The following is a 25,394-nucleotide window of genomic DNA, read 5'->3' on the forward strand; positions in this document are numbered from 1 at the left end:
CTTACCACATTCGCTTCCTTATAGATTTCTGCTTCATGACATGCCTTTTCAATAATTTGTTTCATTCCATGTGTATTTAGTGGAGTTCCTATTAAAAAAATAAAAATAATATATATTTCAACATTTTTTATTTCTTAAAAGATGCTTCTGAATATTCTGAACTATATGCAAATCTAAGTGAGAATGTGTTTTCACACTTCTCAACCTATATACTCAATGAATTTTTGATCTTCAGACCTTAAATTTGGTACATAGGGTATTAAGACATGTGGAAAACTTTTTAATCAGTTTCCATCCAGAAAAAAGGGCTGCTAAGGGGTCAACATTAAACAATTAGAACGTGGGAGTCATCGGATTTTTATGTTTGTCAGCTGTTTAACAAATGGGCATGCGTGAATCGTTCACATGACATATGTTAAGAATAAGTAGGTTTGAAAACACTTGTAAAAGATTGCGTCAAGCTAGCCTAATAGTTATCGTACTTGACTCACTATCTTCAGGTTTTGGTTTCGATTTCAGCTCGAGTACTTTTTTGCTTTTACTTCCAAGAAGTGAACTGTTTAAAAAAAAGCATGATATTCGCATGCACATACCCCAGTTTTTGTATGAATTAAAATATAATATTTATGGATAATTTACGACCGGGCAATGCAGGGTGGCCTGCTAGTCGTCGATACTTCAGAAAAAAACAAAACAAACCAGAATTCTTTCATTTAATTCAATAAATGTTTTAAAAAAATTATTTAATTCAATAAATTTTCCAGTAATTAATATTTTCTGTTATGTTACTGCGCTACTTTTATGTATTTGTTTTGATTTAACAAAAGGTTTTGCAAAACTTTAATAAATTTCGTAATTGTCTTCCCTTGTCACAAGTAGACCTCTTCAAAAATGAAACCAAAAAATAATTGTACTGAAATCCTAAAATGCAGAAGTAACTGAGACATTTATAACAAAGAGAAAAAAATTAAAGCTTGTTTGCGTCACATTATCAAAATTAACCCCAAAAGTAAGTGAGCTATGACAAGTTAAAATTGAAGAAAATTGCACCATGTTCACCCATTGTCATACACTAAACTCAAGGCTGGTTTGTGATAACCCGCAGCGACTTAATCGCGTGGTGATTCCCACAAACGTTGTAAAGCAAATGGCTATAATTGTTTATCATCTTTCTTTCTCTGTTACATTTATTCACTTTCTCCCTCACTTGCTAAAGCAAGTAAGTTTTCACAAGAATGTTTAAACTCAAAGCATTTTAAACCAATGAAAATCTTTTCTATGCCCCCAAAAAGTAACACATATATGTGAAAGTAGTAAGCTAGTGCAAACTAAGAAATTTCTATAAAAACTCATGAAAAAAAATCAGTTTTCTCCAGAATTCTCAAGCTGACACAGCTTCAATGAAACCTTAAGAACATATTTTGTAGTTAAATGCGACTCCTCCAAATTCAACATATCACTGCTGTCAAATACTTGTAAAAATCCGATACTTGCTGCTCCAATGCCCAAATCTCATACTTGCAACACCAATATCCAAATCCAATACTTGCTACTCCAACATCACAATCTAATACTTGCTACTCCAACATCGAAATCCAATACTTTCTGCTTCAATGCCCAAATCCAATACTTGCTGCCCCAAAATTTGAATCCAATACTTGCTGGCTGAACATCCAAATCCAATACTGGCTACCTCAATGCCCAAATTCAATACTTGCAACACCAACATCCAAATCTAATACTTACTACACCAACATCCAAATCCAATACTTGCTACTCCAACATCCAAAGCTAATACTTCTACTCAAATGCCCAAATCCAATACTTGCCATATGAACATCCAAATCCAATACTTGCTACTCCAACATCTAAAGCCAATACTTACTAATCCAATGCCTAAATCTAATACTTGCTACTCCAGTATCCAAATCCAATACTTGCTACTCCAACATCCAAATCCAATACTTGCTACTCCAACATCTAAAGCCAATACTTACTAATCCAATGCTCAAATCTAATACTTGCTACTCCAACATCCAAATCCAATACATGCTACTCCAACATCCAAATCCAATACTTTTTACTCCAATATTTAAATCTAATACTTGTTACACCAATGCTCAAATCCAATACTTGCTACCCCAACATCCAAAGCCAATACCAGGTACTCCAATGTCAAAATCCAATACCTTTACATACCAACATCTAAATCCAATACCTATCTTTACCAACATTCAAATCCAATATTTCTTACTCCAACATCTAAATTCAATACTTGCTACACCAACGCCTAAATCCAATACCTGCTACTCCAACACCCAAATCCAATACTTTTTACTCCAATATTTAAATCTAATACTTGTTACACCAATGCTCAAATCCAATACTTGCTACTCCAACATCCAAAGCCAATACCAGGTACTCCAATGTCAAAATCCAATACCTTTACATACCAACATCTAAATCCAATACCTATCTTTACCAACATTCAAATCCAATATTTCTTACTCCAACATCTAAATTCAATACTTGCTACACCAACGCCTAAATCCAATACCTGCTACTCCAACACCCAAATCCAATACTTGCCACACCAACATCTAAAGCCAATACTTTCTAATCCAATGCCTATATCTAATACCTGCCAAATGAACATCCAAATCCAATACTTGCTACTCAAATACCCAAATCCAATACTTGCCATATGAATATCCAAATCCAATACTTGCTACTCCAACATCCAAATCTTCTCCAACGAGGAGCAGGAATCTTTCTCAAGAATCTGCACAGAATTTCATATGAATTATTTACCATATGCCTTGTTCTGTCACCCATGACTGGGTAGTAGCCCTAAGTAATTTGCAATCATATTTTGTGTGTTGCTCACAATGAGGATTGAATCTTCCAGAAGAGTGTAACTTTTACAACTGAGTTTTACTAAGTATTTTATCCACTATGCTACGAGTCTTGGCAGACAATTCTAGGATTAATTTTAGGAGCCTTAAACCTATTTTGTTTTCTAGATATATAATTGATGTAGGCCCAGAATTGGAACCATGAAAGGAAAACTTGGAACACAGTGTAATTTTTAAAGATATGTTTTACAGAGCAAAGTGATGACGTAAGAGAGAGTGCTCGGCTATGGATTAATATAGTATTTGGAAGAGTCCATTAACGGGTAGGTAATGGTCTCATAATAATAATTTTATAACTATTTTATTACTACATACTAGCAGAACACGGTAGTTGAAGATTTTTAAAACACCTCATAAATAAACAAGTTCAAATGGAACAAAATAAACAAGTTCAAATTGAACAAAATAAACAAGTTCAAATGGAACAAAATAAACAAGTTCAAATTGAACAAAATAAACAAGTTCGAATTGAACAAAATAAACAAGTTCAAATTGAACAAAATAAACAAGTTCAAATTGAACACAATAAATAAGTTCAAATTGAACAAAATAAACAAGTTCAAATTGAACAAAATAAACAAGTTTAAATTGAACAAAATAAACAAGTTTAAATTGAACAAAACAAACAAGTTTAAATTGAACCAAATAAATAAGTAAAAATTGAACAAAATAAACAAGTTCAAATTGAACAAAATAAACAAGTTCAAATGGAAAAAAACAAATACGTTTAAATTGAACAAAACAAACAAGTTTAAATTGAACAAAATAAGCAAGTTCAAATTGAAGAAAACTTAAAATGAACAAAATGAAGAAGTTCGAATTAAACAAAATAAACACATTTAAATTCAAGGAATTTCACTATATTGCCACCATTTTCACACACTTTGTCATATCTATTGTCAAACATTAGTTCACTATTATGCTGCGTTTGAAATTCAAAGCAAATAAAAGTACATTTGTATCCTACATAAACCTTGATACTCAGCATAATTCTATGATGAAAGTATCATAGACCTTTTGAGAGTAAATTCGATCTTTTTAACACCCCTCCCCCATCCCTTGTACCAATCCAAAAGGTTTGGCCTTCTAAGCAGCTGCTGCAGTTTTTGCCCAGAATAAGAAGCAGCGGACTTTTACCAGGACAATAACAGGAAACTAAAAAAAAAATTGAATAAAAACTCACTGGACTTGATCTTTCAATCAACTGGTGTGATAACATTTTGAGTCACAGTTCAATGCCATCAATGTAAGGAGCATTCTCAACATAATTTCTTTAGCAAAGAAACAGCTGGACTTGAATAGGGTTATAAAATGAGTTTATTTATGTCTCATAAGACTGGCAAACCTAATTAAGGATACAATGATCTATATAATAAGTAAGCTATTTCATGTAAAACATTTTTTCCTTCACCATCTCTTATAAAGGAAAAAAAAATAATAAATAAATAAAAAATCTTTCCAACTATTTTTTTTTCTGGGGAACACATATCTGTCTCTGATGAGTTGCTTGGTAAATTTCTGCTATTCAACGAAACACGTGTAAGACACTATATTTACATGTGAATAAAATATTGAGTGTAAAATAAAAACATCTTCTGGTTTGGGAATTATCTATATCTATATATCTATAAAAGTGAAAATGTCTATGTGTCTGTCAGTGTACACTTTCCTACCAAATAATTCTGTCAATCTACAGACTCGAAATTTGGCATACAGAGTATTGAGATTTTGGAAATCTTTTTAATCAGGCTTCGTCCAAAAATTTGGCTCTGAAGGGGTCAAAGTTGAACGATTTGACCTTTGAGAACTCTACCAAACTCCTTTGCCAATTTTGGGTCTAAACACTTGAAATTTTAGATATAGGTTACTTGGACATGGATCTAACTTTATAATTTGATTTGAGCCCAAAACAATAAATGTTAAGAAGTCAAAATTGGGGTCAACGTTTTAAAAAAAAAATGACCTCTGCAGTCTCTACCAAATTACTCAGCTAAATTTTTGTCTAAACATTTTACATAAAGTGCATTCAAACGTAGGGCAAGCTTTTTAATCGTTTTTTGCTGAAAATTTGGCTTCCAAGGGGTCAAAGTTCAAAAGATTTTACCTTTTTTTTTTTTTTTTACATAGAGTTCACCACTTATCAAGGCCCAAGGGCAACTCGTGGATAAGGGTTATTGTGTGTACAGTAATCAATGGGATAGTGTAGTAATAGTATTGGAGAATTGATAAAGTGTCATTACTTAGGGGGGCGGTTCATCAGGAATTTGTTTGTGTTGGACTTGAAGACATCCAGGTTGAAGTCGGGAGGGAAACAGGCAAGCAGAACAGAGTTCCACAGGCGTGCAGTTCTAAGAAAGAAGCTTTGTTCATGGAATCTACATTTTGATTTAGGCACAGATAAGGAGTGGAGTAAATTATTGACGGTGGTTTCAGCTAGTCGGGTGTTTTTTTTAAAAAGATTGGCAAGAGAGGACCAGAGAATGGAGCTCAGACGAGCACTTGCCACGGAAATAACGATAGAACAAAGATAGGCTCGCTATGTCTCTTCTGTGGGAAAGAGGTTGCAGGGAAGAGAAAAGGGCATCCCCCACCAAGCCACAAAGTCTATTTTGTACTCTCTCAAGGCAGGATAGGCTGGTTTTAGCAGCTCCTGCCCAGATGTGGCAGCAGTACTCCATCCTTGGACGTACTTGGCTTTTATATAGATAGAGAATTGCATCATTAGTGAGATATCTTCTGGAGCGGTAGAAGGATCCAACCATTTTCCCAGCGACCTTTGCCACAGACTTGATGTATGTGCTCCATTTAAGATCAGGAGTAAAGGTCAAACCCAGAAGCTTATCAAAACATGGAGACGAGACTAGACGAGAGCCATCCATCCCAATTGATGCCAGATGGGGATCAGAGCGTTTATGGTGTAGAGATAGGAGCTTGGTCTTAGAGGCATTAAAGGTAACTAGCCACCTCTTTCCCCACTGTACTATGCTCTCAAGATCAGAGGAGAGAGAATCAGAGAGAACATCATCATTTACGGCCTTTGATGTGTTGCCATAGATAGTCGTGTCATCAGCATAGATGTCAACGAAAGATTTTAGTATGTGTCTAGAGAGATCATTGATGTAGATCAGGAAGAGAGTTGGGCCCAGGATGGACCCCTGAGGGACTCCAGCATTAATACTATGGGCCTCTGATTTCTGCCCATCAACCACTACTCTTATGAGCCTATCAGAGAGAAATGATTTAATGATCGAGAAAACATTTCCACTTATACCATAGCTGGAAATCTTGTGTAGTAGGCCTTTATGCCAAACCTTATCGAAGGCCTTTGATATGTCAAGAGCAATTGCCCTAGAAATGAAGCCTTTGTCGAGAGATTCGCTAATCCTATGAGATATAACCGTTAGCACATCTGCTGTAGATCTAGCAGAACGGAAACCATATTGCGTGTCGCTAAGAAGGTTATTTCTGCTGAGGTGGTTGACTACCTCTCTATTTATTGTGGATTCCAGCAACTTACTCATGACACACAGGAGTCTTATTGATCTGTACTGAGAGGGAGATGACTTATCACCTGAATTCTTAAACACAGGGCATACTGATGAGGTTTTCCAGGGTGTTGGGAAGCACTTCTCCTTAAGGCAACGTTTAAACAGTTTCATAAGTATGGGGGCAAGTTCTGGTTATAATTTTTTTTAACACTTTGCAGTCTCTAGCAAACTATTAAGCCAATTTTGGGTCTAAAACATTTGAAATTTTACATAAAGGGTATTCAGACATGCAGCAAGCTTTTTAATCAATTTTTGGGCAAGATTTGGCTGGCAAGAGGTCAAAGTTTACAAAAGTTTACAGAGTTGGCCTTTGCAGACTCTACCAAACTCCTCCGTCAATTTTGAGTCTAAACACTTGAAGTTTTAGATGTAGATTAGTTGGACATGGGTCAAACATTTTAATTTAATTTGAGCCCAAAACAATAAATATTAAGGGGTCAAAGTTAAAAAAAAATTGACGTCTGTGGTCTCTACCAACTTTTCTCTATGGTAGTTAAAGAAGCCTATTATATTGAAAGGCATTACCGTACATATTCACATTTTTAATATATACATATGCACATAAAGTTATGAACAGTACTTAGGGCCCGAACAAAGGCGGAACTGTTAGCATTATATATGAAAGAAAACACTGGAATTTCCACAGGTCCTGCTAGTTCCTTTAATTATGTCTTTTATTCAATTTTGTTTGAAACAAAATCTCCCACTGCTTGCAGTAATAATGAAATAAAAAATATTTGATTTTAAACGACCAGTAAAACTAAAATCTATAGAACATCCTCATCCGCACAAGTGTGTCTTTATTTTTGAGAAAATATATGCGTGTATAACATGTGTTTTTATTGTAATATGGACAAAATAACAATTTTATAGTTAAATATTTAGAGATTTATAAAGAATTGGAATCGGTAATTGTATCGGAATCAGGAAAAATATTGGAATCGTCCCATCACTAAGAACAATATAATAACTAATAACAAAAAAATATCACACACACACACACACACATAGAAACAAACAGAACATGAACTCACATAGCGGTTTTGATAGAGCAGCAAATTCCAACCATTGAGATTTGTGTTTTCAAACCACACTGATGAGTCTTGAAAATAGTAATGTGGCTATATGACTATAAATACTTCCATAAATAGAGTTTCTTTTTTCCTATCTGTTGAACATATTACCACCAAGCTGCTTCACTGTAAACTACAACATGGTGGTCTTCAAATCCAATATCAATTAATACTTGTCATAAACTGTACTCATAAATTTCGTTCATCCGATTCGGTATTTCCAATCCTCTTATAATTGCTTTTTATAATTCAACTGACAATACATCCATCTCATTAACCTATATAGTTGAGTTACTTTTGGTTTTAATAAGCAGCGACTCATTAGATTTTAGAGTGGAGAGAAAGCTAAGTTTTTTTGATCAATCTCACTGGGAAGCTGTGCAAATGAGACCCGGCCAACGGCCAATAATGTAGGAAACCTGTAATGTAAGATAAATGTTACTTTGATTTCTGTCCGTACGCATCACTTATTTCGTGAAGTTAACTTTAAGAAATAAATAACTAATCATGATAATATTAGTTTCTCTCCCCTAAGTCTATTTTATCCAAATAAAACCTTGAAGAAAACTTATGAACGGCTACTTATATTTTTCTTCATTTCTCTCAAACAGACAAGATAATCGAGAGCCATGATGTAGAAAATAGATAATCCGAGGCGAATGTTACTTTGATGTCTGTCCGTCGGCGTTATTCATTTTGTCTAGTTAGAAATTAAAGTTTAAGAAGCAAACAACTGGATACGATAACATTAGTTGTTTTCTCCCATGTCAATTCTCTCCAAATGAAATCATACATGACAACTCTCAGAGAACATCTCCTTGCACTACATTTTTCATGAAAAAGTGGAAAGTGTGTAAAAGACCAGCACACATAAAAACCCGTGCGTATGTATAAAAACTTTTATTTAAGTACTATCAGGTTAGGGTTAGGGTTACATGCGGCACTCATTTCGTTGAGTCAGGAATTAAATTTTAAGAAATAAATAACTAGCTACAATAACAATAGTCTCTCGTGTTAATTCCAAATAAAACCTTTTATCTATATATATAAAAGCAAAAATGTATGTTCGCTTTTTGTGTATGTCCAAGAAAGGCTTTTTTCAGAGAAGTGGTCGGTCGCCTAACAACTTCTTAAAACTATTTATATCACATATAAATCGTAATATCTCACAGTTAACAACGAAGCTCGTCTGTCTATTTAATTTGCTCGATTTCGGGAAGATAAATATTCAACATTTGTCGCTCGCCGCATGTGGGTTAGTCTTTTTCCTATAACATCTTGGGGGGGGGGGGAAGCGTTCAGCAATAAATGAATACTATCCCGCAGTCAAACTTGACCTCATTAACTCATTAAAACGGGCACCTGCTAAATCCAAGTAATTAAATAAATTCAAACATGTTTCTGTTAGCATCTCGCGGTGGGACAATGGTTAACGTCGCACATTTTTTTTTTCACACTTTAATTTACAACTTTGCCTCAACGGTTCGGGTTCGATCCTCATACTTACTTTTTTTTTAAACCCCCCTCCCCACACACCTCCAAACACCTGGGCAACGCCGGGTACCCCTCGCTAGTCATACATAAAAGGGATTTAGAAGGCTATCACAATGCAGAGAATGGAATGTAGTCAGTGTTCAGGAAGTTTAGTAGCTTTCTCCTGTGTCAATTCTCTCCAAATGAAACTGTACATGATAACTCTCAGCGAACGTCTCCTTGTGCTACATTTTTCTTCCTCAACACAAGCTACATTCCATTCTCCACATGGTGATAGCCTTCTCGCACTTGGCTTTCGAGCCAAGATCAAAGTGATGTTCTTGGCTAAGGATCAAAGTCTAGCATCTGTTCTTACTACATTTCTTTTGTGCGAGGCAGTGTTGTTCTGGCGACAGATTCTCATGCCTAGAACACTCTGACAAGCTGTTTGCTGGGTAGCGTTCTGTCTGCATCCCCACTTTGTCTATCTTTCTCTGCTCTCCCTCCTCGCGAGGAGATCTCAGCTGTTAATTATGACCTTCTCACGAGGGAGGTTTGGAAATACTTTCTCTCTTCCCTCCATTAACTCCTTACTCCCTCTCTCAGTTCTATCTCCCCTCTTGCTGCTTTTGGCGCCACTTCTTTTTGGCGCCAAATTCGGCTCCCCACTAAGGATGCCGTCTCCACGTTACTCTTTTTGGTGATATTTGAAACGGAACCAAGAGAAAAGAGTATCAAAATGGATATCTTCAACCCGGGGGCCACCAATATAGATACACCCAGCCAGGGAGCTACCACGGAAACAACTGCTCCCCAAGAGGACGATTCTCCAACAGGAGGAGCAAAAACACCAAATTACAATGGGGCGCACCACCTGGACGATGAATCAACAATGGACGCCCCCACCCCCCACCAAAGGGCGAAAATTTACCAGCTGCTCTCCATGAGGGCGGGGTTAGGAGAAAAACAAATGTTGGACGGGGCATCCCGCTTTGACAATAAAAATGAAAAGGCACTAGTCCCAAAGGACAATAAAGAGGATAGTACTCCCCAGGAGGACTACTCTCCCAAAAGGAGAGCAAATCAAGAGAACGAGTGGGCATACCGCCTGGACCTCACCAACACAAAAGGGGCAGAGGCGCCCAAGGACAATGAAGGGGACAACGCTCCCCAAGAGGCCGACTCCCCAAAAAGGGAGGCTGTTCCTGGAAGAAACATCAAGCAAGGAGAGTCGGTCCTAAAAGAAAGTGGAAAGGGAAGTGCTCCCCAAAATAGCACCACTTCTGCAAAGGAAGCAAATGAACTGCAAAAACGGTCCAACCCCACCAAAGACCAAACACCAACACCAACAAGAGGGTCTGCGTGGGAGAAGACCGCAGAGAAGCAACTGTCCCCTCAAGAATACAGAGACCTGTACTTGACCAAGTACAGGCAAAACATAGAGGGAGCAGAAATAAAGCCAGTGCCAGGCACCTGGGAGGCAATCGAGGGTAGAGTCCTGTACCTCGTCACCTCTGGCATACCAGAAAACAGCCTCCTGGGGATGAGAACGGAAGACATGGCGGGGCTCCTCCACAAATTGAACATTTCTGCACTATATGTGTACCAGAAGAGCTTGGCCATGTGGGACATCCTCCTACCCACCAGGGAGGATGTGGAGAGACTTTCCCTCAAATAAATGAAGCATGGGAGAGTCAAATTAATGCTGGAATACCAGGGCAGGAGAGGGAGGCAGGTGCAGATATTCAATGTACCAACCAAAATACCTGCAGAACTCTTGGGATCCCATTTCAGACAGTTTAGAGAGGTGGAACAGGTGGTTCCAGTATGGTCGAAAACCGGCGTGCACCTGGGCTGCTACACAGTGGCAATGAGGCTGAAGAGAGAGGGATTCCTGGCGATACCAGCTCTGCTGACCTTAAGTAATCCAATTTACCAAATTTCCACTATTAACGATTACTACATCATTGTCCCATTGACCACTGTACACTTATTAACCCTTATCCTCGAGTGGCCTCTGGGCCTTGATAAGTGGTGACTCTTTTGTTAAAAAGAAAAGCATGACTGTAGTGGTGGAGGGCCGTCATCTGCACTGTTGGTTCTGCCAATAGCAGGGTCACATGGTCAAGAGCTGCCCCAAAAGGTCCACCCCAATTCAAGCGACACCAAAAGCGGTCCCAACTCCCGAGACAGCACCAGAGTTCAATCAACCTGTCACCACTCCAATGCAGAGGAAATCCAGAACCACGCAGGAGACCAAGGGGGAGGAATGGAGCATGGTGATTGTCCAGAAACGGAAGCCTACAACTCTATCCACCACCATCCCACCACCAACAACCCAGGCAGAAACAACAACAGCAGCCTCCATAAAAGCAGTCTCCATGGCAGCCGCAGTCACAGCCACAGCCGCAGCAGCTGCAACAACAACCGCTTTAGTAGCAAAAACAGCAGCAGCTGAAGCAGCAGCAACAACAATAGCAACAGCCAGAGCAGCAGCATCAATTAGAGGAGCAGCAACAACCAACTGTCCCCACACCAATTGAGACGGGAACCAAGTGGAGAAAATGAATCGCCCAGTGAGAGGGAGAGGAACTCAACCTCACCACTCGCTGGTTCATTCAAAAGAAAAAAAAAGAAAAGTAAAAGAATGAAAGGGGAAGAAAAGATGGTCTCCGCCACTCCCAGTAAGCATACACCACCCAAACTCACTTCCACCCCTAAACCAGACACTGCACCAACACCAGACACGACACAAACACCAGACACTGCACCAACACCAATACCAAACACCATACAAACACCTGTCCCCACGCCAATGCAAACTGAGCCACAACCCCAGAAAGAAAAGAATGAACTCGAGAGGGGGAAAGACCCCTCAGCTTCTCCCACTCATGGACTTACTCCAACAGGGACCCTCCCCCTTGAAACGAATGAGGAACTGCGTTTTGTAGACCCCCTGTCTGTGGCAACAGATCTACCACACTGGCAGAGAAAAAATTTAAAACCTCTGCTAAATTGTTAACAGATAAGGGGAAAAGACATTAATATCTCTTTAATTTCCTAGACGCCTCACTTCTAAGAACTTTCGTCAGGCTTCCAGAGGCCTGCAAGACCAATTTGTGGAGAATTCTGGAGGCTGGTGAACGGGTTGTTCCAGGAATGGAACTTGTTAAGAAAAGCGACCCTTCCCTGGACGAACTGTCAAAACAATGCTAGGGAAAGCCCCCAATGTTGGTTCATCCGTCACTCTATAGTGCCCTTAAATTGACTTTTCCTTTGGATATTGGTGGCATTGCAAGAGGACATGAAAAACCTGACCACCTTGAGCATTGCATACAATGTCAACATCCTTTCACCGGCTGACTTCAAATCTGAGTGTGATACACCTTAAAGGTAGGTACCATGGCTTTGAATTTGGCTAATCTGTATGCAAGGAGTTTGAGATCATCGGGCCAGGCAGCTCGCCTCTGGCACGACCTCTTTTCCCTAAGAGTGGATGTGGCTGTGATTCAGGAGACACATTTCGTTTCTCTGTAGACTGTCAGGTGCTAGCCCGAGATTTTATTGTTTTCTCAGCATATGGCAGCCCGCGGAGAAAGGGAGTCTCCTTGCTGATGAAACATACCCTGTCCGCGATGGTCAATGTTGTTCATAGGGATGTGGAGAGCAGGCTGGTCCTGGCCGATGTTGCCGTAAAAGATTCTGTGTTTCGGATAAATGCGGTTTATGCGCCCAGCACCGCTCACGAGAGGGTTTCATTCTTTGGTCAGCTTGACGCATTCGTAGCATGTTAGAAGCGAGAAGTGGTAATGGGGGATTGGAACTCCATCTTAGACCCCAAGATAGACAAGGTAGGAGGTGAAACTAGAATGTTGGAGAGGTGCAAGTCTAGCCTGGCTGATCTGATGGCTAGATGTGGTCTAGTTGACAGGTTTCGTGTTGAGCATTCGGGTCAGGAGAGGTGGACGTAGACTAATAGCATTTCTTCCTATCTGAATACTATTTGGACAGGATGTTAGTTAGGAGAGGCGAAGTAAACTTCTTATCTTGTCCCACTTGTCTAGGCCAGAAACTAGTTATAGCCCGGCTGAAGCTAGGAATTAGGCCTAAGTTAGCGGGGTACAGGAAGTTAATAGAGTTAATTCAAAAGGCACTAGTGGGGGCAGTTATCAAGAGTAAGTGGTGGGTGAGTCTTAAAACTAAAATTAGAAGATTTTTTGTCAAGTATGCCCAGCGCCTTGCACTAGATAAGTCTGAGACGAGAAGCAGCTAGAACAGAAACTACAGAGCTGCAGGGGAGGGTGATAGGGTTAGTCAGGAACTAGCTAAGTAGGACCTTCTACATAAGACAGTGAGCGTTACAAAGGCCAAGTAGTTAGAGTTAGGCTTAGAAAGATCAGCAACAAAGCAGTCAATTCAGACACAGAAATGCGTCGCGAGGTTTCTAGGCATGGCTTGGACAAGTAGATTGGCAAAGTAAAACATCCAGATGGATGCAACCTCGAGGCAGCTGGAGTGGCTGGTTGCGAGGGCCAGGTGATAGAGCAGGAAGTTTTTACTGCACTGAAGCAGGTCAGCTGTGACAGATCACCAGGACTCGATAGTTTGCCATACAAACTGTATTTGAGGCTGTCGCCCATGTTTCTGCCTCTTCTGACGGATGGGGGTTCAAACATTGGTTTGCTCAAGGATCCATTCTGGGGCAAGTCACCTAAACCGCACGATCCTAGAGGGAGGAATAGAAGACGACACAGAAGCCGCACTGATCAATTTAGATCAGTCCAAAGCATTTGAGAGGGTCGACCATCGCTTCCTGGCATCTGTCTTAGATGCCGCTCGTTTTAAACCAGACTTCTGCAAGTAGATCTCCGTGATGTATTGCCAGCCCATGGCTGTTGTACAAGTCAACGGAAAGCGTTTGAAACCCTTTGTTATCTCTCAGTCGGTTTGTCAGGTTTGTCCGCTATCACCCCTGCTTTATGTCCTGGTTTGTGAGCTGCTGTTCCACAAATTGAGACGTGGAGAGGCAAATTCGGCCCTGCACGGAATAGCTCTGTTTGGCGGCTAAGCCACCAGAATATCCGCATTTGCTGATGACATCACGGTCTTTGTGTCGAACTTCCAAGACATCAAGATCATGTCAGAGGCACTCGCTCAGTACAAAAGAATCATCGTGACCAAGATAAACCACAGCAAGTTGGTCGAACTGTGGATGGGCGCCTGGAGTGGTAACGCAAACCTCTCGGCGCCCTTCAGCTGGATGGAAGGTTCGGTTTGAATACTCAGCGTGTGGTTTGAACCCGGTCTCCAGCTCGAAAAGAATTGGTCAGAGGTACGGTCAACTCATGGCTTCCTAGAAACTTTTCTTAATGGGCAGAGTCAAGGCGTGCATCACGTACGTCTTCCCTCTCATCCTTTACTGACTGGTCATACTTCCCATGCCTGTACAACACCTAAAAGCTCTTGACAAACTGTTGTCCTTGTTTCTTTGAGACAAGGGAAAACACTGGGTGCGCAGACAGGTCTGTATTCAATGTCCATGTGAGGGAGACTTGGGAATGCCAGACTTGAAGTGTCATCGAGATGCCGAGAGGCTGGCTTTCTTGAGCCACTACCTTCAAGAAGATCAATCATGGCACCCCACGGTTACTGCCGCCTTTCCTGGCCTCATTTTCAACCCGTCTGTCAAGAGTTCTTGCAGGCTGCGGGAAGAATCTGCCTTCCTAAAAGACTGCCAAGTCACGCTAAAATTACTATCAAGGTCCAGCGACCTTGAGACTGGTACCCGTAGGGAACTCCACAGGGACCTAGTGAGAGGGGCCGCCGACAACTTGCTATGCACATGTTTGGGTTGGCAACAGAGTGAGATCTGCTCTGCGTTAAGTTGAGCGCCAGGTTCAGGTCATCTGAACAATTTGGAGTTCTCTCTGACCTGGCGATTGGACCAAAATGCACTTCTCCTCAATAACGTACAATGCAGTTCCGGTTTTTTGGAGGGCATCTGCTTGTCCCCATTGCAGAACAATAGCTGTAGAAATGACTGATCACGCTTTCTTTGATTGCCGCAAAGTCGTATGTCAGCAAGGTGATGGCTCGCATTGATCCCAAGCATCCTTGCCTGATTACCTTATCGAATGTCGTTGACAATGTGAGGCTGTCGTGGGACCGGGAAAGACAAATGGTCTACATTACGATCCTGGCTGTTGAGAGAATGGTGATTCAGATGTCACAATTGCAAGATGGCTGAGGCTTGTGGTCTTTTTCTGATCAGGATCTGAACACTTTCTTTAAACGCCAACTACGTGTGAAAATCAGATGCGATAGAAGAAGGCTGCATCGCGCTGCATTTGACAGAAGATGGATACACATAGCAAGTCTATGTGTACGAAAGGAGCCAAATTCAATATGTGTTCCCCGCCTAGGTGTGGAGCACAGAGTTCCGGGTCTATCGAACCCACCCCGATCCTATTTTTAGCCTCTTAGCTAGCCTAGTGAGTTCCCCATCCATCCCTGACTAGGAAGCTTCCAATATCCCCACTCCCTCCTAACTGCAATTTTTTCTCCTCCCCCCCTCCTCTAAATTTTACCCATTTTGGAGAGAAGAAATCAATCGCTAACATCCCCCCCACCCATCGATTTTTTTTCACCCTTTTCTCCCATCTAAAGGGTACCCCCACCTAGACACAGTCCCCGCAGGACCTAAGGTTCCTTTACAAAGCAAAATGAAATGGGGGGGGGTCTATCAATTAGACGGGGTTGGGAGGGTCTTATCAACCACTTTTTTATTTTTTCTCCCCCCCCCTGCTCTCGACACAAATGATTTATTGTATTATTATTTTTATCTTTTTTGTTTTTACATGTCAATAAAAAATGTTTTAAACGATTGGGTTCTAAGTATGAAAGGGTGAATGCGGTATTATGGTGAAAGAGGATACTAGCTAAGAGAATTTCTTGTTTAGTTCTAGAATGACAAGGATGACCAACGACCCCCTTTTGAGTTGGCCTCGTGCTTAAGTTGTTTGTTTACGTTGAACTTACATTGTATTTTTGGACTGAATAAAAGATTTAATACCTCAAAGTGTAGTATCTGTTCTGATACTAAACTTCAATTTTTTGCTTTCTGTTAGTGGAGGAGAAATCCTTCACGACTGAGAAAATTTTTAATTTTTGTTCCTTTTCTCCACATTAAAAAACAACCTTGGTGTCTAACTCTGACCTCGTGGGGTGGCAAAGTAAATAGGATACCTATCTCCCACAATGCTTCAAGCAAACTACATCTCACTTTTATCATACATGTTTTGTCATAAACTGTTTTGTTTTCATTATTTTCAATCCTTTTATAATTGTCTTCATAATTCAACTGGCAACCTATTCATCTCATTAATCTTTATACTTGTTTGTTTGTTTGTTGTACGGCACTCATCCTGGGCAGGTCGAACCAGCTTCTTCTGAAGGAGGAATTTTCAAGGGGATATTAAATTCATAGGGGTCTCCAATCGCCTATATAATATTTGAGTGGCTTTTGACCTCGATAAGCATCCAGTTATTTGAAAAAAAAAAAAATTACTCAACATTTTTCTCAGGTTAATAATTATTAAAAATCAGCGAAGCTTTCTTGTTTTTTTGTTTTTTTTTGTTACTTGGAGGTCATTGCTGATCAATGCCCGACAGTCACTCTAGGATAATGGTTAACGCGTGTTATGTAGACAGTAATACTGTAAAAATCAATAATACTGAAACTTGAGTAGGGTTTAAGTATTCAAGATGACGGCTACACAAGAACTTGTTTACATTAGACTTGAAAATGACCATGTTATAGCAATCTGGGAAGCAGCCTCACAGTATTGTGTTCCACAGACGGACAATTCTATGAAAGAAATTCTGTTAACAGAATTTTTATTTCGTTTTAGACACAGATAGAGGGATTGAGGAAAGCTACTAAGCAGTTGTTGTAGTTAGACGAGTATTTATGGGGGGGGGGAGATATACTTTTATGGATTATTTATATTTCGACAACAGTTTTGTATCCTAACAAAGCAGGTAAGGGTACTCTTAGGAGCTCCTTCGCAGATGTGTCAACAGACTGTTCAACAGTACTCCATTTCGAAGACAGTTTTGTATTCTAAGAAAACGGGAGAAGGTACTCTTCGGAGCTCCTCCACAAGTGTGGCAACAGTACTCTGTTGATGTAATTTTGTTACGATATGTGTACATTAGGTTATTTTGCGGTGAAAGGGCTACGGTATGCAAACAAAACATAACAGTTATACGAAAATACAGCGAGAATTTATTCGTGCTAGTTAAGTGTTGTAGGCGACATATATAATTATGCGATGGAAGACAAGCGTGGCAAGCAAAAATGAAAGAAATTGAATACTTCGAACATTTGCCAACGCAGATCATATAATGCGTGTGTTTTTTTTTTTTTGTTTTTTTTTGCAATATATTGATAGGACTTTTGGATTGTTGTCAGTGAGTGCTTCTCAAAAAGGAAGTCACTATGTGTGAATTGGACACCAAAGGAAACACAATAGCAAGAACAGCGCTTTATTAAGATGTATGGCATTGTTGGACTTAGTTAATTAAACATGCATAAAAGGAGATTTATTACCGAAATAGATTTTTATACAAACTGTATCTCTCTTTCTTTCTCTCTCTCTCTCTCTCTATATATATATAAATGAAAGTGTGTGTGTGTCTGTCTACATTTCCCTACGCAATAACTCTGTCAATTTTCAGTCTACAGACTCGAAATTTGATATACAGGGTACTGAGATTTGGAAAAATCTTTGTAATCGGTTTTCGGACAGAAATTTGGCTGTTAATGGGTCAAAGTTCAACGATTTGACCTTTGAGAACTCTACCAAACTCCTCCGACAATTTTGGGTCTAAACACTTGAAATTTTAGATATAGGTTCCTTGGACATGGATCTAACTTAATAATTTGATTTGAGTCCAAAAACAATAAATGTTAAGAGGTCATAATAGGGGTCAATGCTAAAAAAATTGACCGCTTTTTTTTTTCGCTAAACATACACCTCCAAACACCTGGGCAACGCCGGGCTGAAATGCTAGTATGTATATATATATATATACTAGACTACCCGTGACCCGTTGAGTCAGTATGTTATATTAGCTATGGAATTCATGTATGAGCGTGACACTTGTGACAGTTTTTTTTGACATAACAGAAACATTTCTATGAAAATATACTAAAATGAAAAAAGAATATAGATAGATTTCTATGAGTCGTTCTGTTTATAATTGTTTATTTTTGAAAAAAAAAAAATTTACAGCCATTGGATTAAAAGTGGTTTGCCATACTTATAGGTAAATGTGCACTGAACAGATACCATAATACTTAACGTTAAATTCAAATTTTGATACAACTTTTTTAAATGAAATTGTAAGTTGAAAGTAAAGAATAGTTAAAAACACTCTCCCCATGTTAAGAATGGCTTTTTAAATAGAAGATGAAAATAAAATGTAACTTTTTTTTATTTATTTTAAACAAACATTTATAACCCATTGGGTCAAATATTTAATTTATGTTGATAATAAGGTCAATGAAACTAAGACAATGCGGAAATGAACAATGTAAAAAAAAGCAGAAAGTATTAACAATTGTTTATTTGGATAATTTAAAACGCTGAAAACGTACACAGTAAAACAATATGTTTTATTGTCGCGTTGATTATTTATTTGTAACGCAAATTAAAAAAACATATTTTCAGGGTTATTTATTTATGTTGGTAGTGTCGAAGAAAATGTATGAATGTTTTTTAAGAAAGGTGTATTAAAAAATGGAGAATAAATTAAAAAAAAAAAGGAAAGCGGTGGGTATACCGCCATTGTAAAATTATTATTATGGTTGTGATGTTGTTTATGTACGCATGCACAACCGGAAGTCGTAAACCGGATGTATGGTTACAACACCCGTTGCAAGGTCATTTGAGTTTTATAATTATATATGTATACTAGCATGGGCACCTGGCATTGCCTGGGTTGACATGAAGTTCCATTTGAAACACGCCTGCTATTCTAATCATTTTCATCATGGGTAACGTGGATTTCCCCAGAACAATTTCAAAAATAAAAGAACGGATAAAAACATGTAAATGTAATCGCCCCCAAAAAGAAGTATCTGATATCCTCTCCAGATATTTTGGCGAAGGGATCACTGTCCTAAGAAAACTCACGATTTTGTGAACCTAAAAAAAATAACGTTTATAAACATTAATGAGTGCGTTTATTTTTTATTTTGGTAAATGTGTAGTTTAGCGGAGTAAATTATTTGCCAGACAAAAAAAATATAAAAACTATTTTTATATAAAACACATTGTTAGACCAAAAGGCTGAAATAAAACCAAAAAAAAATTCATTTTTATTATTTTTTTATCATTTTTATTTATTATTCGAGGCCGCTATATTGCTTTTAAAATTTGGCCTTTCTAAGGTTTGGCAGATTGGTCTTTTTAAGCTCTTTCATGAACTATGTTTTTGGCTGCCATAATTTTTTTGTAATGAAAGAGCGTAAAAAGAAATGCCTCAAGAAATGCTAAATGGAGGCCATCTAGAACATATGTTGTAAAACAGAGAAAAAAAAGACCAAAGACCCTAGTGGTTTGATGTGATGTTTTGAATATGATAAACTAGTTATGACCAAAGTTTCATTTCATTCGGACAAAACACTAAGAAACGGGGCCTAATTAGAGTTGGGGCCCGTTTTTTGGGGTCATCCTTTATATATATATATATATATATATATATATATATATATGTATATATATATATATGTATATATACGAAATACATACATATATATATATACGAAATACATACATATATATATATATACGAAATACATACATATATATATATATATATATACGAAATACATACATATATATATATATATATATACGAAATACATACATATATATATATATATATACGAAATACATACATATATATATATATACGAAATACATATATATATATATATATATATATACGAAATACATACATATATATATATATATATATATATACGAAATACATACATATATATATATATATACGAAATACATACATATATATATATATATATACGAAATACATACATATATATATATATATATATACGAAATACATACATATATATATATATATATACGAAATACATACATATATATATATATACGAAATACATACATATATATATATATATATACGAAATACATACATATATATATACGAAATACATACATATATATATATATATATATATATATATATATATATATACGAAATACATACATATATATATATATATATCAAATACATACATCACAGCTAATCAAGAACCTTGATTCCAATAAAGCAATAATTAATTATAATTTTATTATATCATAATTAGGATCATTTAATTCATTTTTATGTAAATTATAAAATTATTAATTCCATCTACTAACTAACTAACGAATTAATTTTATTCAAACAATTTTCACTACATAAATATATACAAATAATAGGGGGGAAATAAGTTCAATCCAGCGACTGACACCCTTTCTAACTCAACAATAAACAACAACATATGCAAATAATAAATAAAATATTTATCAATATTCAAATTTTATTTTTAGCTGCAATATTTTAAGTCTAAAAAATTCTTATTTTTTACTTTACTAGAATATCTTGTTCTTTACTTTTCCAGGTTGAACTTCTTGTCCTTTACTTTTCCAGGTTTAATAAAATCTTAAGAATATCCCTTTCCATGTGCGCATTTTTCCATATAATCCATGATTTTTCTAGGCATTGCTATTGTATTACGGTAACATATAACATTTTCAATTTAATTTCGAATCACAGTAGTTGTTATGAAATGACTACATTTTTCATCAAATGTGATAACGAAAAATTTGAGTTCATTCAAAGAATATGTATATCATAGAATTCACTAATATTTTTAATCGATAAATTCACCATTTTTTGCTATAAAATCATAAGGAGAGTTAAAAAAAATTAGTTATTAAAAAAAACTTCAGTTTTTTAATTATAAAAAAAAAACCGATACACGAGATTGAACCTAAAATCTATCCACCGACCCCCGGTACTCTAACCGTTACGCTAACATGTCATATTGGCAAAATCGCAGTAAACAATATTTATATACAAAAAAAAGTTATGCAAAATAAAAATAAAACAGCGTTACCAACTTATGTATGTACTTACTCTCCTGTTTGTGAACCCACATATTTTGTTGTAGCTTTTTTTTCTACTGAACCAATTTTCGATATTTTTTTTTTCAAAATGTAGCTAATGAGGTGTGCTGTTTGAAATTTGGTTGCGAACAGAATTAGTGGTGGCGGTTTGAATGTGACTCGATTCATTCAATTTCAGACTTAAGCATACATTCAACCACTACTAAATATATATGTAAAATATATATATATATATAAATGACATATATATATATATATATATGAAATATACATGTATATAAAATATATATATGTATGAAATATATATATATATATGAAATGTATATATATATGAAATGTATATATATATGAAATGTATATATATATGAAATATATATATATATATATATGCATGAAATATAAATATATATATCTGAAATATATACGCATCAAATATATATTTATATATGAAACATATATATATATATATGAAATATATACATGTATGTGAAATATATATATAGATGTGAAATATATATATATGAAATATATATATATATATATGAAATATATGTGAAATATGTATATATATATGAAATATATATATATGTGATATATATATATGAAATATATATATATGAAATATATATATATGTGAAATATGTATATATATATGAAATACATATATATATGAAATACATATATATATGAAATATATATATATATATATATGAAATATATATATATGAAATATATATGTATTAAATATATATATATATATATATAGGAAATATATATATGAAATATATATATAGGAAATATATATACATATGAAATATATATATATATGAAATATATATATATGAAATATATATATATAGGAAATATATATATATATTTCATATATATATATATATATTTCATATATATATATATATATTTCATATATATATATAGGAAATATATATATATATATATGAAATATATATATATATATGAAATATATATATATATATGAAATATATATATATATATATATATGAAATATATATATATATGAAATATATATATATATATATATGAAATATACATATATATGACATATATATATGAAATATATATATATATGAAATATATATATATGAAATATATATATATGAAATATATATATATGAAATATATATATATGAAATATATATATATGAAATATATATATATGAAATATATATATGAAATATATATATATATATATATGAAATATATATATATATATATGAAATATATATATATATTTCATATATAGATATATATATTTCATATATATATATATTTCATATATATATATATGAAATATATATATATATAAAATATATATATATATGAAATATATATATATATATGAAATATATATATATATGAAATATATATATATATATGAAATATATATATATATGAAATATATATATATATGAAATATATATATATATATATGAAATATATATATATATGAAATATATATATATATGAAATATATATATGAAATATATATATATATATATATATGAAATATGAATATATATATATATATATATGAAAAATATACATATATATATGAAATATATATATATATATGAAATATATATATGTGAAATATATATATATATAAATGAAATATATATATATATATGAAATATATATATACATGAAATATATATATATGATATATATATATGATATATATATGAAATATATATATATATTTAAAATATATATATATGAAATATATATATATTTAAATATATACATATATATAATGTCTATATATTCAATATGTACATATATGAAATATGTACATATATATATATATGTGTAATATATATGAAATATGTAATATATATATATGTAATATATATACATATGTAATACGTACATTTATATATATGTAATATATATATATTAAATATGTACACGTATATATATATGTAATATATATATATACATATGAAATATGTACATATATATATGTAATATATATATGTATATGAAATGTGTACATATATATATGTAATACATATATGAAATATATATATACATGAAATATTCATATATGAAATATACATATATGAAATATACGTATATTAAATATATATATATATGACATATATATATACGTGTAATATATATATATATGAAATATGTACATATATATGTGTAATATATATATATGAAATATGTAGATATACATGCAATATATATATATGAAATATGTAGATATATATGTAATATATACAGTGATGATCATATTTATTGGAACGGTAAAATAAAAGTTAAATTTTGTCTAATAAATTCTAAAAAAGGGTTTAAATTAAAGAAAATAACAAAGTTATATTATGTATTTTTAACTGGCCTTTCCGATGCAGCAATCGGATTTTAGAAAAAATAAGTAACAAAGGAACAACAAACATAATTTCAAAAAACCCTTGTTCAAAATTATTGGCACGGCTTTGTTTTTCTTTTAGTATCAGTATAATATTAATCAATTTCCGGTTTACGTGCTTTCTGAACTTTTTTATAGCCATATTATGCTTGTTTAACGCTAATTCAGTGAATAATTTTTTTCAGATAATTTTTAGATAGCGATTTATTTAAACTATTATAAGTGACTAAATTATAATTTTCAATCGCCATGGTTAAAACTAAGGAACACAGCGAAGACGTCAGGAAGCTTGTTGTAGCATGCCATACCAATGGGGAGGGCTATGATAAGATTTCAAAGAAGCTAAACCTTCCCAAATCCACTGTTAGAGCCATAATAAACAAGTTCAAATCGCAAGGCCACGTTATGAGTTTAGAGGGTAGAGGGAGAAAAAGGATTCTTTCCCCAAGAGATGAACGGAAAATTGTTCGACAAGTAAAACAAAACCCAAGGATCTCTGTTGGGGAGATTGTTGATGAACAGAGCACCTCTGGAGTGAATGTATCTCGACATACAGTTGGTAGAGTTTTGAAGAGAGCTGGTTTAAAAGCATGTCGTCCGAGAAAGACTCCCTTATGCACCTGAAAGCAAGGCTAGCCTTTGCAAAACGTCATATTGATAAAGATGTTGCATTCTGGAAACATGTTCCATGGACTGACGAAACGAAAATAGAGTTATTTGGCCATAATAAAGTGTCTTATATTTACAGAAAATCTGGCGAAGCTTTCCTGCCTAAGAACACCATACCCACAGTGAAGCACGGTGGAGGCAGTTTGATGTTTTGGGGATCCTTTGCTGCCTCTGGACCAGGGCGACTTGTTAAGGTCACAGGTAGCATAAAAAAGGAAGATTATGTTAAAATATTGGATGAAAACCTGAAAGACTCTGCTAAAGAGCTCTCACTTGGTCGTCGTTGGTGATTCATGCAAGATAATGACCCAAAGCATTCGGCTAAACTGACTAAGAAATGGCTTGAGGACAATCATATTAATGTTTTGGAGTGGCCATCACAAAGCCCAAACCTTAATCCAATTGAAAATTTATGGAGAACATTAAAATTGAGGGTAATGCAAAGGAAGCCTAAGAATCTTATTAAATTGGAGGATTATTGTCAGGAAGAGTGGGCTAAAATTACTACTGAAGAGTGCAACAACTTGGTTGTAAACTATGAAAAGCGACTGAGGAAGGTAATCAAGGCCAAAGGCTATACAATTGATTATTAAATAAATCGTGCGAATAATTTTGAACAAGGGTTTTTTGCAATTATGTTTGTTGTTCCTTTGTTATTTATTTTTTCTAAAATCCGATTGCTGCATCGGAAAGGCCAGTTAAAAATACATAATATACTTTGTTATTTTCTTTAATTTAATCCCTTTTTTAGAATTTATTAGACAAAATTTAACTTTTATTTTACCGTGCCAATAAATATGATCATCACTGTATATATGAAATATGTACATATATATATATATGAAATATATATATGAAATATATATATATGAAATATATATATATGAAATATATATATATATATATATATATATATATCTGAAATACATATATATATATATATATCTGAAATACATATATATATATATATATCTGAAATACATATATATATATATATCTGAAATACATATATATATATGTAATACATATATATATATCACATATATATATATGAAATACATACATATGAAATATAT

The 25,394-nt window shown here is 34.8% G+C and overlaps 1 protein-coding gene across 1 annotated transcript in view; it reads right to left on the reverse strand.

The window, feature by feature from the left end:
- LOC145259694 (uncharacterized protein F13E9.13, mitochondrial-like) overlaps positions 1–25,394 on the reverse strand; it is a 136,036-nt gene that overhangs the window by 77,385 nt on the left and 33,257 nt on the right. The window contains exon 2 of the mRNA XM_080117363.1: positions 6–88. Within this exon, the coding sequence (XP_079973489.1) occupies positions 6–88 (83 nt within the window). The remainder of the gene's footprint in view (positions 1–5; positions 89–25,394) is intronic.

The sequence above is a fragment of the Euprymna scolopes genome, chromosome 35 (assembly GCF_053919585.1).
Source record: "Euprymna scolopes isolate OS-2025 chromosome 35, ASM5391958v1, whole genome shotgun sequence".
In the NCBI taxonomy this organism is placed as follows: Eukaryota; Metazoa; Mollusca; class Cephalopoda; order Sepiida; family Sepiolidae; genus Euprymna; species Euprymna scolopes.